Genomic DNA, 16002 nt, shown 5'->3' on the forward strand with positions numbered 1-16002 from the left:
GACAATTTTCTATTTTTCAGGTGTGGTTTTATCGTAAAAATAAATAATTTGAAAAAAAAAAGAATTCAACAAACGTTTGTTAATGTCATGTCGGACGTCTATATACGTCTAACGTTGCACACACAGACGTCCAATGGACTGTAAAAGCTATACTCATGCTAGGGTCTTAGACGTCCGCTGCCACCTCTACTCAGACGTCTATATAGATGTATGACTTGTACAAATCGGTCGTTTATATAAACGTCTGATGTTAAGTCTCTAAATTTCCCCATTTTTCTATGTTAATACTCTTCTATTAGGATAATTTAGCTTTTAATTTTCTAGAATTAAGGTAGTTTAGAGTAATTAGGATTAAAATATCTTTTTTGTAAAAATAGTGTTAATTTTACCTTTTTAGTTAAATAAAATAGATTTTTTTTAATAAAGAGGTCTTTTCTCTTTTAGAAAAATATTCAAAAAATTTAAAATAGGATTACATTTCTTTTAGGCTTTATTTTTCATTGTTTTTACCAGCTTATATTTTTTTAATTGCTTTGTTACTGTTTGCAGGAATAAATAAAGGAAGGGGCTGATGCAAAATGAATTGAAAATATTGCGCCGCTACACTGGGCCGATTTGGAAAGCATTTGGGCTGGAAATTGGAAGTTGCTGCTCTTATTGGGTGCTGGCATGAAATTGGGTTGCAGCCTTCAGAGTGGATTAATGAAACGTTGTGTTTCAAGCATCGGGGTTCTAATTGAAGAAGCTGCCTTTGGGGTAAGGCTCGAGCTCATCCATTTGAGCAAAGCAGAAAACTCGTAAAAAGGGGTTCTCCTCCATTCTCTCAAACCCTCAACCTACTATTCTTCGAGAGCAAAAGAAAAGAAGCATGAAGCTAGCTCCACGGCCCATAGGAAGACAACCCAGAAGAAGCTAATCGGCCCAGAAGGAAGCAAATCAGACTAGAGAAGCTTGATCGGACTAGAAGTTGATTAAGAGCACGTGCTGAGCTGGAACGGTTGAAGAATCTGGTCAGAGTCAGTTGAAGATTGTTCACGAAGCTTCCAAAGTCAGTTACCGGTTCCTTCCCTTTTTCCCACTTTTTCCCGATTCTTCCCTTCTTTCCCTCTTTCCTATTCTTTTTAGTTTTTGGATTTTCCCTATAAAAAAGGGCTTTTGTAATGTAAAGAGTACGTGCACTGGGTGACAGACAATGTGCTTAGTTTAGATTTTCCAAATTCTCTCGCTTTAGTTTTGGAATTTACTGCTTTCATAGGAATAAATACACTCTCTGCTTAACTGAGGATTCTTGGATGACGTCCATTGGGTGACAAACAGTGGATATCTGGGAACCTCTGGTATTTTGTACTCTTGATTTCAGATTTCAATACAAATTTTATGTTTCAAGTTGTTTCAATTGACATTCTTGATTGTCTGTATTTTCTTTTCTGCAATTTAATTTTCCAGCCTTTACTTTGTTGAATCTGTGTTTTAGTTTGATTACAATTTACATTTCCTGAATTTAGTTTGATTTCGTTTACAGTTCTTGCATCCCTGATGTTCCTAGTTTTCATTTTTTTCTTTTATGTTCATTTTATATTCTGAAATTGATCACTGTTCATGAGCTATGTTTCTTTTTACCTTGTTGGTCGTTGTAGCATAGGTTAGTTTAGTTTTAATTTTTGGGTCAGTTGTCTTGGCTAACTTTGTTCTATTTTCTGATTATTTCTAATATAGGTGCTTAGATTTTGATTTCTTATTTCTATTTTTTAGTTTTTACGTGTTACTCCCTTCACCATTTACTATAGCTATTTCAATTACTCATTCTGCATTTCATTTTTACATGTTGCTTTCCATTCATAAGAATAATGTCTTTAAGTTCCATTAGATGCATTAGTATACCATTTTAGGTTATGCATTATTTTTCTTTCTTTGCGTTTCTTTATCCATGCATCATTCATGATTTTTTTTCCTGATCATCTATATCTTCTATACAGTTTCTGTTTTCATCACATTATCTTGCATTCATTTAGATTTAGTAGATGTATGTATTATTAGTTAGTTAGTATTATACTAGATTTCATTTTCCCTACCTAGTTTTAGTAAATAAATAAAATAGGCTATAATTCTATAATTTCTAAACTTGATAAGTACCAAGTCCACGGATTGATCCTTGGTTGACCCTTATACTACATTAGTGGGGAAATTTAAGGTTTGTTGAGATTTTAGGCGACAAAAAATCCTTTAAACATCTGACCTGTACATATCATATGTCTATATAGACGTCTGACTTGTACAGGTCAGACGTCTATATAGACGTCTGACTGGGATCAGACGTCCCATCAACGTCACCCGAATAGATCTGAGGTCGGGATCAGACGTAAAAAGCCCAAAATAATAAACGTTAAAAGCCTTTTCTACACTAGTGTGTACAGGAGATGGTCGCGGGTGCATGCCATAACTCTCAAATTGTTGCTGGAAATGGCGCATAACTCTATCAGTCACTTCTGTAGTGACCTCATCATACAATTTTGTCCTAAGCTCCATCCTAAGATATGTCCTAAGCTCCGCCCTAATCCGTTTTGAGATCTCTTGTTTCAGCCTTTGTTCTTGTGCTTCGTTGTATGCATATGAAGTTTGACGCGAAGAACTCCCAAAATAATCTCGAATGCCTACTCCAATAGCAGCAGCATGCACATGTATAGGGTGCTCAGGTCATCCAATTGCAGTAGTAAGAATATCCTAGCGACCCTCTAGAGTGAATTGACCGTGGGAGCTCTACTCAATCAAGGAGTCATGTAACATAATAAAACACCATTATTCTTAAAAAAGTTCAGGGTAGTATGTATAATGAAACTATTATTATTTTAGGAACAGTGATAACTTACAATTCTTTCATATATTTCTCGTGCAGTGTCAGAAAAGTAGGCGCTCGATGATCTTAAACGACCCAAATTCCATTTCTCATGCCGAGAAGGTGGAGAAGGAGGTTAGGGGCTACCACCCTCAAATAATGGTCTACCTTCTGCCTTTTGCTTGAGGATTTTCTCCTCAAGGTTCCTATACCCACCACGAGATAATAGGTGTGGGTTATTATTTTGAGCACTTATTCCTTATGCTTTGCTTCTTTTGCCTGTCAAATATATTGAATTAATTCGTTTATATGATATATATTTGCTAATGAGAATTGAATAATATCAACTATACTAACTTGTCATTCCTCTGATGTCCGACTCTGTACAAAGAGGCGTCAAGTCTCCTCATTAATGGCCTTATATTTTTATAATGGAGACTAATTTTTTTGCCTCCAAATATATATCTCGAGGTCAACTTAGACTTAAAACCCCGAAAGTTTTCAGCAATAGATGATAAACACTTATTTCTAAGTGTTGCGACATTTGGAATGTCAAATGTCATTTCCAATAAACATAATAAAGTTGTATCAGTACAAAATTATCAATATAAACAAACTGTAATTCAAATGATATTAATTAACTTTCCAATAGATCATCCCATATAATGTTCCGATCAACCTCGGACACATTGTCAAAAGATGGAGTAAGAATATTAATCCTATCACGTGTCAGTACTCCAAGGTATGATCAGAATTCATCTGCATTTAAGCTAGATGGGATACCTATGATCACATTAATATCTAAGGGTGTTCTTTCACCACTATTTTTTCTGACCAGAAGTTGTTCCAACCTAGTGGGTCCTCTAGTAGGTCTGGATGAGGGAGCCTCATCCCCTAATGAATGTGGATGGTCACCCATATATCTGTCAAAATAAATAACAACATGTAATATTAATAAAAGACTTATGTAATATCATATAATTTAACAAAACATGCAATAGTAGTCATATGAAATATTAATAAAAAAATTTATGTAATATTAATAAAAAACTTATACACAAATTTGAAATTCATACGTAAAGATATGGATTGATCATATGTATATTCTCTCATTATGATCTGACCAAATTCCATGTACATCGTCAACTAGAGGTTGGTCATCCAAATTTGTCGTAGTTTTAAATGAATGGTTGTCAGCAATATGAATATTAATCAGATTGTCTTCGTTAACTTCAGTTTGTTTTTTGCCTTGAAGAGCGACATACCAATGATCAGACATAGGATCTTTGACATAAAAAACCTGAGATGTTTGATGTACCATGATAAACTATTCGTCTCGATAACCCACCTTTCATAAATCAACCAATGTCATACCCGATTCATCTATTTTCACACCACTCTTATTGTCAAACCACTTATATTTGAACAATGGAACAGAAAACATGGTGTAATCAACCTCTCATATCTCTTCTATTATACCATAATATCTCATTGATCCAAGTATAAGAGTTTGATCTTTTGATGTGGAAATATGAAGCGACTCAGCTTCTAGACTAACTCCACTATTTTGTACTGTCTTTATCATCCAAAGTCTTCGTATAGAATGTGCAGTTATTGATTTCATAACATGTACAACATATGACATCAAACTTTAAACCATTTGCAGGCCACAACAAAGTCTAAGAAGAATGTAGCTCTTTGTCAATTTCAGATTTGAACCAAGACATAAATGTTCTGTTATGCTCCATCAACTGCCATTTCCCTTATTATTGTCTTGGATTTTTATTCTACACAAGAAAATGTCTTGGATTTTTAATGTGACATAATAATAAGATAAAAGAAAATATTCAAACCAGAACCTTACTCTAGATACAAAATAATATGATCCTATCTAAGAAAGACTGTGATCTTTTCTAAATTTGAATCCTCAAAAGGCAAAACAAAAATAAATCAAAGAACAATGTGGAATAAGATAGAGATAGGGATGTCACAATCTAGCAAATTGATAAGTCAAGTGAAGATTTATCACAAAGATGTTAATCTTTGATAAGAATCAGAGTTCTAATCCAAGAACCAAGAGAATCCTCTCTCAAAAATGCAAATATTATAACTCAAAAGTGTCTACATATGTCTTTTGTGACCTTATATATAAGCACAAATGTTTAAGGCACCTAAGAAATCCTAAAAGAAAGTTCAAAGACATTGGGTCAAAAAATAACTCAAAAATTAAAAAAAAAATAGAAATAAAAAATTTCAATTAGAAGAAAATTATAAATATTTTTAATTGCCTAAACTATTGCATAATTATGCTCCAAGTCATGATCTTCATGACCCTTGACTTCCAGTCTTAATGGAGCATCATAGGCCTAGAGGAGATTTGTTCTTTCAATTGATTATTCTTTGACCTTGTCATAGGTCTTTTGAATTGCAAAGGCTCTTCCTCAAGTTCTTCTTCTATAAGAAGGGATAGTCATCTATCAATACTTGTATATCATTCCAAATAATGTCCTTATAGGCACTGAAACTCGACTATTTCCAATTATCACACATTCTAGGTTATAGGAACATAGATCGAACAATGGATTCAAGATAACTAATGAATTGTGTGTCATCGAATTCAATTGATTGACCTTTCATATTCCATGAAACCTGATAATATGAATATGTACATAATGAACAATAATAAGGAAAGTAAAATATTTAATATACCAAAACATAAAATAGATACATTACATCTAATTGTTTTCCTTCACTTTTGGCTTGAATAATTTTTTTCATAATCACTACACTTTTCTTGCATTTTTTTTTCTTAGAAGGAAGATTATCATCTTCACTAGGGGATGTCATTTACCTGTAATAAAATTGATTCACAAAAAAAAAAGTTATAAATGCAACATAAAAAAAAGAGACATATCTAATCCAACCTTTTCTTCTTTGATATGAAGTTTAAAGACTTAGGTTTCTTATGGACATAAAATGATGGATTTATCCAAATTCCTTCGTCATGATCATCTCTCCTATACAAGATATCATATATTATTGGATCATCATCATATAATATGTCAATCATCTTCAGTATTTGTATCTTAATCCTTTATATCATCATTGGAAGGATATCATTTATTTTATTGGTCAACAACGCAATTGACCAATTGAAATCAACATGATCAGTGACATAAAAAATTGGTTGAGCTTGTAATGCTAAAATAAATGGCTCATCTTTGTACCTAACTTTATTAAAATTTACTTGCATAAACCCTACCTCATCTTGTTGAACTCCATTATTGTTATCAACCCACTTGCAACCAAATACGGGAACTTGAAATGTTTTGTAATCCAACTCTCATATATGTTCAATTACCTCAAAATATGACATATTTGCATATATATGTGTTCTATCTTTAGAACTTGAGATATGCATAGATTCAGCAACCAAAGCAACTCCATTATTGTAAATAGTACTTTTATTATCTCGTTCTTTGGTATAAAATGTGACAATCATGAGACTTTAACTCTATTAGATATTTCATAGATACTAGGTTTCTAATGTTTGATGAGTACCTCTCTAGAACTTTAACTCCTTGTAGAAACTTACAAAACACAAGGTTCTCCTTTCTAGATAGAGTATGAGCTGGTAGAGATAGACATTGACGTTTACCTTTCTTTATTGGTGTCAATTATGTTTGAATTTCCATATCATGCAAGTCCAACCTTTCACTAATGTCATCCTTAGACTTTCCAGGAACATTTAACAATATACTTATCACACTATCAAATAAATTTTTTTCACTATGCATCACATCAAAAAAATGTCTAATGTACAAGAATTTCCATTATGGTAAATAAAAACATATTGACATCAAGAAAATGTTTTTCATACCATATAGATTTATTCCATCATTAGACAAAGCAAGACGTAGGTATCATAGTTCTTTCCCAAAATTAGGATAATCATGATCAACTTTTCCCATTGTGAAGAATTTGCATGGTGTCAAAGCTTTCCATCATATATCCTTTCGTTCGCATGTTATCTTAAATTGTTTACATCATTTGACATGTTTAAACTCAAATATCAATCTTAAAACGTCATTTAATATGTAAAAAGAATTTAACGTCATTGAATTAAAAAGATTATATATTTTATTTTTTAAGTTTTAAGACTAAAATATATAAAAAAATTAAACATAATAACAAATTTCAATTTTAATGTATATAAAGAGTCATGAAAGCATCAAAGCCCATAATATGTCTACATTTAAGAAATAAAACTAAACATTTGTGTGATGAAAATGTTTACTCGGTCAATTAGGATTAATGAGTACAAAGGATCAAGTTTGACAAAATTTAAAATATTACTTACCGACAAGAAATTGATAAATGTATCTCAAAAATGCATTACAGAAAGAAAACAAAGGCAATGGTTAGCTTCAAAAAGCCGAAACACCCAATATTATTTTCTAGCAACTTTCCAGTATGCACTAGAAAACTGGAAAAGGCCTTTCTCTCTTATCTAATATTAAATCTAACAAATGCTTCGAACTTTCAGTAATAAACTGCAAAAACGAATACAAACGTGATATATTTTAAAATTAACCTTTAAATTTTAATGTAATTTATCCTAGTTAAAATCCCTCTAACCCCTTCTATCATTAGATTATATACATTACCAGATTTACCCTTGTCAATCTCTCTTTTTGCCGTTATGTTTAACCGTTTTTTAAAACGGTTTTTGTAATTTTTAGAACATGAATTTTGTTTTTTCTCATTTATTCACTCTCTTTTTAATAGATTATTGCAAATGATTATGAAAGTACGGCGTCTTAATTAGGTTGACGCATATTCATAATAAAGTCTACATATAAAACTTGTAAAATTACATGTAATATCCTCTACATATACATATGAGTATCTTCATGTGCATAAGAATTATCTTATGCCGTCAAAATGGGTCACAATCCACGAGCCAACCCGGCCCGTCATGGATTTGGGCCGGGTTGGGTTTGAAAAATACAACCCACTTATATGCGGGTCAGATTTCAACCCGGCTCATTTAGACCCGGCTCATGCGGGTTGAACCCGTGGTGAGCCGGGTTGGCCCACCAACCCACCTACCTAATTTTATTTTTTTTAATTTATTATTTTATTTATGAAACCCTAAAAACTAAAATACTTTCTTCACTCCCGGTATATACCAAAAAAAGTTTCACAAATCACTCTCGCGATACTTGCTCTTATTTGACGGTGTTCTCACCCTCGCTTCACTGAAATTCTTCAAAGAGTAGGTAAAACACCCTTCCTTTTTTCTTCTCTTTTCTCCATATTTTGTTTTCTCACTTCTCTTTCTTTTTTTTTTTCGAAAACCCTATAATGACAAAAATAGGGGTTTGCGAATTTGTTTCTTGTTATAGAGGATTTGAAGACATGGAATGATTTTTTCATGGTGTGACATGCTTGTATCAGATTTTGTTCATTTTATTTAAACAATTTGAGTATACATTATTTGAACAAGCTCTTTTTTATATCTTTGAATTTGGGAAATTATGTTTCAGATTAAACTATTAATTTTTTGTTGATGTTGTTGAGTACTGGTTCTCTTTTTTTTTTATTAATATTTTTTTATTGATTGCCGTAATTGTTCTAATATTAGGAAAATATTTATTAGTGAATTTGGAGACAACAAGAACAAGGGTCAAGGGTTACAACAAGAACAAAAAATGATGAATATAAAAAACTTATTTGTATGTTTTTTGTGTTTGTTTTCGAACGACATTTGGATTATATTGTACTTTTTATTTTGAATTGTCTTTAACATAATTTTTTGGGAGTGAAAATTGTTTAAATTTAAATTACAGAAAGTTTGTATTTTTTATTTTAAAGAAATGTAATTAAATGGGCTAGTGAGCCCACCCGTTTACCCACCAACCCGTGGTGGGTCGGGCCGGGTTCAAGTTTTTCTGGCTCGCTAATAAATGAGCTGGGTTGGGTTGGCTCACTAAGTGACCAACCCGTAGTGGGTCGGGCCGGGTCGAGCCGAGTTACCCGTTTTGACAGCTTTATCTTAGACATTTAAATTTTAGGTTTAAACTTTCAGTGTAATCTCAATTGGGTTCTTATTTTTGTAATTGATTCAACTGGGTTATTTTTTTTTTTTGTAAAAATGAGTCATTTTTACCTTAATCGTTAAATATTTTCAGACGATCTTAAATTTAGCTGACATAGTGTATAGAAAATGTGTTGATGTATGTTATTTAATTATATAGATTATTTTTTAAATAAGTCGTGTTTGTTGTGGCACAAAAATGACTATTGTTTAGTTAATTCGAATTAGGGATTTTATCTTCATCTTGGCGATGCTCGTGAGATACTGGACACAAGACACTTTGGATCCTTCACCTTCCAAAACTGAATCAAGTACATGCCTTTGGGGTGGTTCCTGATTCTGTTCTGCAACCTCTTTGTTCCACTTTCGGCCAACTTCAACTTCCCCTCTTCTTTCTCTCTTGCAAGCACCTTCTCACTCAAATGTGCCACTTGATTGGACCAAAATTTTACACATATTAACTCGTCGGTCCAAAAAATAAAGTTACCTGATGGTATTAAAAAATGAAAAAAATGAACGTTATAATTTATGGACAGAACTTATATATGTTGTTTCTTTAAGTGTTGTTAGCTCTGTTAAACATTTGTTATGAAGATCAAACTTAAAGTACTCAGGCTGATGAAAGTACTCGTCCATGCACTCATCTCCATTCTCGTCTATATCAAACGCACCAAAGAAGGAACTGTTACACCCTTTCCCTCCTTCTCCTTCGAAGCTTATCATGGATCTCGTGCCCATTAGTTAAACTGTGATTAGTGGTGAAAATTAAGGAAGGAGGGTAATAAATAATTATGACTGACTGAGAAAAGGAGCAGTAGAAGAAGAGAGGAAGAGAGAATCGCTTCCACTTCCCTTCAATCACTCCCTCTTTCACCATCGCTTCCACCACTTCCCTTCTCCCTATATATCCCAATTTCAAAACGCACTCCAACGCGGCAACGCAAAGTCCTAATTCCCTTGAACACAGAAACCCTATGATTTTAGGAATCTCGACACTGCACAGAATCTCATCAACCAAGGGGCTTCGGATGAAACTAATTGACAAACAATGACTCCTGCAACACATCGATGAGATCACGAACGGCGACGCGATCAATGTACTTTTTGATTTCGGATGGGATGGTGCTGGTGAGAGAGGATGCGAGAAAGGTTGCAGATGTTAGGATCGGAGGAGAAAGGATTGGTGTTGGTACGAAGGGTTTTGGAAGCTTCTTTGATCTTCAATTTTGTCATGTAATAATTCTTTAATTTAAATAAAATTTTTATGTAATTAAATAATACACATCAACAACATAAACATCTCAGCACCAATTAACGCTATTCATGAAAATTTAACGGAGAGGACAAAATTATTCAATTTTATAAAAAATAGGTTTAATAGGTTCGGAAATCCCTATATTTGGTTATTTGTTTCAATTGGGTCCTTCAATTTATTCAATAAGAACCTTTCCGTTAATTTTAGTTAACAGTGTTAAATTTTTTTGTCTTGTAACACAGTGATCTGGCATTTAATCACACGTGACACAGTAAAATATTTTCGCGTGGAAATCTTCACCCCTTTTCTCTTCCTCACCTTCTCCCTCTCTGGAAGAGCAGCAACGGCACCTCAGAAGCTCCAAATGCCCCTTTCGTCATCATCAAAACAAGGCCAAAATAGAAAAAATTAGGTCATGACCAGAGACTGACGAAATTAAAAACATGGGATTCATAGTGTTGTGACAAAACATATCTAAACAACATCCAACAGCAGCAACAAATCGTAATCCTACCAAGTGATCCTCAATCGGATTTGATCACTAACTTCGTTGGCATAAGAAATTGAAACAAGAAAAGAATCAAACAACAGTGAAGTGGGTTTGATATCATCAAACAGCAAAGGTAGTTTTTATCCTCTCCAGCAAATCATACGCTGTAGCTACACCATCTTCTACATCCATCAAGCAAAATAAGCAAACTAAATCCCAAATTCTAAGCTTTGCCTATGGAACAACTGTTATACCCAGCGTCTTCCATCAAGGATGACAGATTGACATTTCGAGCTCCATGCTCAATGTCCTCAATGGCCTATAAAACAAAATCCCATCAGACTAGCATCCATCTCAATGTTGTTATTCTACAACATTAATCAGATTAACTCAAAATGTCCATCCCGCTTTTACTCACACTCACACGCACACAAAACACACTCATCGTTTTCAAGCCCAACAGACAAACAACAATTAGTAGATGAACCAATCAATAAGTGGTTTTCAAAGAAAAGGAAGAAGGAGGAAAACACACTTTCGTCCCCGACACCGACGACGGTGCTGTTGGAGGCGCCTGGCGTTTGAGGGAAAAGAAAGCAAACCCTAAGACAAAGAGGGAAGAGAGTGGCGTTGGTGACGCCGATGAGGAAGCGAACTCCGGTGAGGGCAGCGGTAGCCATCTTCATCGACGGTGGTTTTGTTCGTGGCGATGGAGTCTCGTCTCAGTTCGAGCCACGAACTTTCTCTCTCGCGCGTGGGCGGGTCTTTTGATAATGGTTGACGTCGGCGACGCCTTGGGTTGAATGGTGACAGCTCCGGTGGCGAGTCGTACCGCCGACGCGACCCTGGTTCGTGGCTCAGGAGGCGGCGACTGGAGTGCGGCGCGAATGGAAGGCGAGTTCTTCTCTCGCACGCGAAAAGCAAGAAAGGAGAAGATCCAATGTCGCGGCCAGTAGCGATCCTGTGGCGCTTCGCGTCGTCGGCGATGTTTCGGACTGGATGGAGGACCCATGCGGTGGTCGTTTGGTCGGAGACGGAGACAGAGTTGTTGAACGGTGGAGGCGAGCGTGGGTCTCTTGCTCAGGGAAGAGAACCCCAAATCTATTTTGCCAATATTTTTAAAATTTTATAATCTACCTCACTTGAAACAATGCCACCTGAAAGCGTTAGTGTGCCATGTCTTTAAAAAACTTCACAGCGTTAACTACATTTACCGGAAAGGCTTTTATGGAATTAAATTGACCAAATTAGGGACCTAATTGATCACTCCCAAAATTGAAGGACCCAGTTGAAACAAACTTCCAAATATAAGAACCTCCGATCCTATTAAACCTAAAAAATATGATCCAATTGAGATACTTGAAACGAGGACCGAGGACCCAACTGAGCGTTTAAAACTTAATTTTATTAATAAAATTGCCGACTTTGACCACAAAAGTCTAATAACCACAAAAATCAAACTTCTAACACTTTGGCTTTGCTACTTTACCAGTGGTGCCGAGTCATTAATATTTCAATTTCCTGTTTTCAGAGTTTTATTTGATAACCGAGTGACGCGTATATATTGTCTACTTCGTTGCTCCTCGCCAACTCTGTTCTTTCTATTCTGATACTCTTCTCTGCAGACATGTTGCGGTTGCCTTATGCTATTGTTTTCCTTTTGACTGCAGCATTTGTGGTGTTATGTTCATGTGGCCATGCACCACTTGGTTGCAATAAAGAAGAAAGGCAAGCTCTCCTAAGTATCAAAGGAAGCTTCAAAGATCCATCAAGCCTTTCATCTTGGGAAGGAACTAGTTGTTGCCAATGGAAAGGTGTAGGTTGCAATAATGTTACAGGCCATGTTGTCAAGCTTGATCTCAGAAATCCTTGTTATCCCTTACAAGGAGATTTTCCACCAAACTGTAAGTTTTACGATCATGTCCTCGAAGCTCAACATCTTCACCCTTCTATATTGCATCTTAAATATCTAACTTATTTAGATTTGAGCGGAAACAAATTTCTTAATAGTTCAATACCAGCGTTCATTCAAAAGCTGCAGCATCTGCAAGTCCTTTATCTCTCTGATAGTCATTTTAGTGGTAGGATCCCGTACAATCTTGGGAACCTCACAAAATTGCTCGTTCTTGATTTGAGCTTCAATGCTCTTTTGTATGTGGATGACTTCTACTGGATTTCTCAACTTTCATCTCTCCAATACCTATACATGAGTGATGTGATTCTTGATAAAGCACAAAATTTGTTGCAGTCACTCAACATGCTTCCTTCTTTGATAGAAATAGATTTGAGAAATTGTGGACTTGATAAATTGCACACCCATCAACATATTAGCACCACAAACCTTTCCAGACTGGAATACCTCAATCTAGCAGAAAATGGACTTCAGACTCCCTTTCTGGATGCTTTTCAAAATATGACTTCCATTGCATTCATTGACCTTTCTCACAACAATCTGAATTCCACTCCCTTCTGGTTGGAAACCTCTGCTAACCTCTACAGTCTATTTCTTGAAAGTAATGCTTTTTATGGCTCACTTCCATCTGCTTTGCAGAATCTGACTTCCCTGGTTTATCTCGACCTTTCACAAAACAAGTTTGATTCTGTTCCGGGTTGGTTAGGTGAGTTAAAGGGTCTTCAATACCTCAATCTTTCACGTAATGATGTCAATCATATTGAGGGATCTCTGGCATCTCTTCTGGGAAACTGTTGCCATCTTCAACAATTAGATATGTCAAGAAACAAAATTCAAAGTGATGCACTTGGAAACCATATGCAGTTTGAATGCATTAGGCACGATTTAATGTACTTGGATTTAAGTCACAACGAATGTAATGGTCCTTTGCCAGCATGGTTGGGACAGCTTGAAAATCTAAATTCATTAATTATGACTGACAGTAATTTGGTGGGATCATTTCCTTGTGGTATAATAACAAAACTGATCCATCTGAAGAATTTGGTGCTTTCCAACAATAACTTCAATGGTTCTCTTCCTCACTGTATCGGGGAACTTGTCAGTTTAAAGATTTTAATTCTTTCTTCCAATCATTTTGATGGGGTCATTCCAAGGAGTTTAGTGCAACTTGTAAGCCTAACAGATTTAGATCTTTCACGAAACTCTTTAAATGGTAGCATTCCTCACAATATTGGTCAACTTCAAAATTTGTCCACTCTCTATCTTTCTGAAAATAAGCTACACGGAAGCATTCCTTTCAGTCTTAGTCAGCTTCTAAACCTTCAGGACTTAGACATATCCCTAAATCATTTGGAGAATTTGGTTTCTGACATAAGATGGCCCAGGCAACTTGTCTACTTAAATCTCACCGATAATCGTATCAGTGGGTCACTTCCCCACAATATTTCAGATAGTTTGCCCAATGTCGGTTACTTACTTCTTGGAAACAACCTTATAAGTGGTCCCATTCCAAACTCATTGTGCAGAATAGGCTCCTTGTACAATCTTGACCTTTCAGGAAACATGTTAATTGGTGAAATTCCTAATTGTTGGAGTGTTACTCAAAGACTCGGTGTCATAGATTTGGCATCCAACAAATTATCAGGTGTCATTCCTAACTCTTTGGGTAATCTATCCACATTGGCATGGTTACATTTGAACAATAACAGCCTTCATGGGGGCTTTCCATCATCTTTGAGAAATTTAAATCAACTTTTAATTTTGGATGTTGGAGAGAACCATTTGTCTGGGATTATCCCTTCATGGATGGGGAATATCTTTTCCTCGATGCAGATTCTAAGGCTACGGCAAAACAGGTTGAATGGAACAATTCCTTTACAATTATGCCAACTTCCTGCACTGCAAATTTTGGATCTTTCAAACAACAACTTGATGGGTCCAATCCCTCATTGCATCAGAAATCTCACAGGTATGGTCTCACAAATGAATATTTCTGTCAACCAACCTAGTAGAGTTGTTGAATGGTATGAACAAAATGTTAAAGAGGTCATGAAAGGAATAGAACTTGAGTATACCAGAAATCTAAAACTTGTGGTCATCTTGGACTTGTCAAATAATAATTTGATCGGATCTATTCCAGAAGGAATAACATCATTTCGTGTAATGCATGGCCTAAATCTATCACACAATCGTTTGTCAGGACATATCCCCAAAAGAATTGGAGACATGAAATCACTAGAATCTCTTGATCTCTCTCATAACCAACTTTCTGGTGCAATTTCAGAAAGCATATCTAGTTTAAGTTGGTTAAGCCATTTAAATTTGTCCTACAACAACCTTTCAGGACCAATTCCCATAGGAACTCAATTATCAACCTTTAATTCTTCTGTGTATGCTGCCAACCCATTTCTGTGTGGACCTCCACTGTCGAATAAGTGTTTTGATGATGATTTTCAAGGAGGCAATGAAGATGAAGAAAAAGATCACAAAGAGGATAAAATAGAGAAACTGTGGTTTTACTGTGTCATTGCATTTGGCTATTTTATGGGATTTTGGGCTGTGACGGGAAGCTTGTTGTTGAAGAGAAGTTGGAGACTTGCTTACTTTCAATATATTGATGAGTCAACACAGAGGATAAATGTATCATTGACAATACATTTAGCAACTTTTAAGGAAAGATTGACAGGAATAGTGAATCGTAGTGCTGAGTGACACATTATGATAGTCTTTATGCATTCTCTCTTTTATGTTATTGGAGGATTTCACGTGTTTATTTTGCTTGATAAGTAATTACTTGTACTTTGTAAAATAGTAATAAATGCAAGTTGTAGAATTTCTATTTTAACTAATAAATAGTGTATCCTTTCCCAATTCCCAAATACACTCATTTAAGAAAGGTTGATGTTTTTTTTTTCTTGAGAAATATAATTATTATTATTATTTATTATTATTATTATACATTTTTAGTTTGAACATGAAGAAAATCAAAATGCGTTTTCATATTTCTGACTTGCGAGAGTTTTTCTCTGTACCACTGTTGTACATAAACTTTATATATTGTCATATGTTGCTTTTTTATTAGAAAATTTAACATTGAAAAGTAGAATATTTTTTGTTTCAAAACAAACAAACAATATTTAAATTTATTGTTTTAAACCAACTCTTAAACTAAAATAATTAACCTAAAGAAAATTTAAACTATTATACAAATTAAAACTTTTAAAATATAAAAGGCCATGAACCTACTCTTTCAAGTAAATACTTTTTTACCTCAGTGATAAAAAGAAGACTATGTGCAGCAAATATGGTAGATAGTTAATTCATGTATTAAATATATTTTTTAATATTGAAATTTGGACATAAAACTGATATTTATTAATAGGTTAAATAGATTCATTGGTTCCTAATTTGG

At 34.7% G+C, this 16002-nt stretch overlaps 1 protein-coding gene across 1 annotated transcript; it reads left to right on the forward strand.

The window, feature by feature from the left end:
- Positions 1 to 12281: 12281 nt before the first annotated feature.
- Positions 12282 to 15371, forward strand: LOC106770200 (probable leucine-rich repeat receptor-like protein kinase At1g35710). Its single transcript, XM_014656023.2, has one exon. The coding sequence runs from the start codon at positions 12306 to 12308 to the stop codon at positions 15300 to 15302; it is 2997 nt and encodes a 998-aa protein (XP_014511509.1). The 5' UTR covers positions 12282 to 12305; the 3' UTR covers positions 15303 to 15371.
- The last annotated feature ends 631 nt before the right edge of the window (positions 15372 to 16002 follow it).

The sequence above is a fragment of the Vigna radiata genome, chromosome 8, assembly GCF_000741045.1.
Source record: "Vigna radiata var. radiata cultivar VC1973A chromosome 8, Vradiata_ver6, whole genome shotgun sequence".
NCBI lineage: Eukaryota > Viridiplantae > Streptophyta > Magnoliopsida > Fabales > Fabaceae > Vigna > Vigna radiata.

Bases quoted from the DNA above. Each gene is read 5' to 3' on its own strand.
- LOC106770200 (XM_014656023.2), top strand. From the start codon at position 12,306: ATGTTGCGGTTGCCTTATGCTATTGTTTTCCTTTTGACTGCAGCATTT.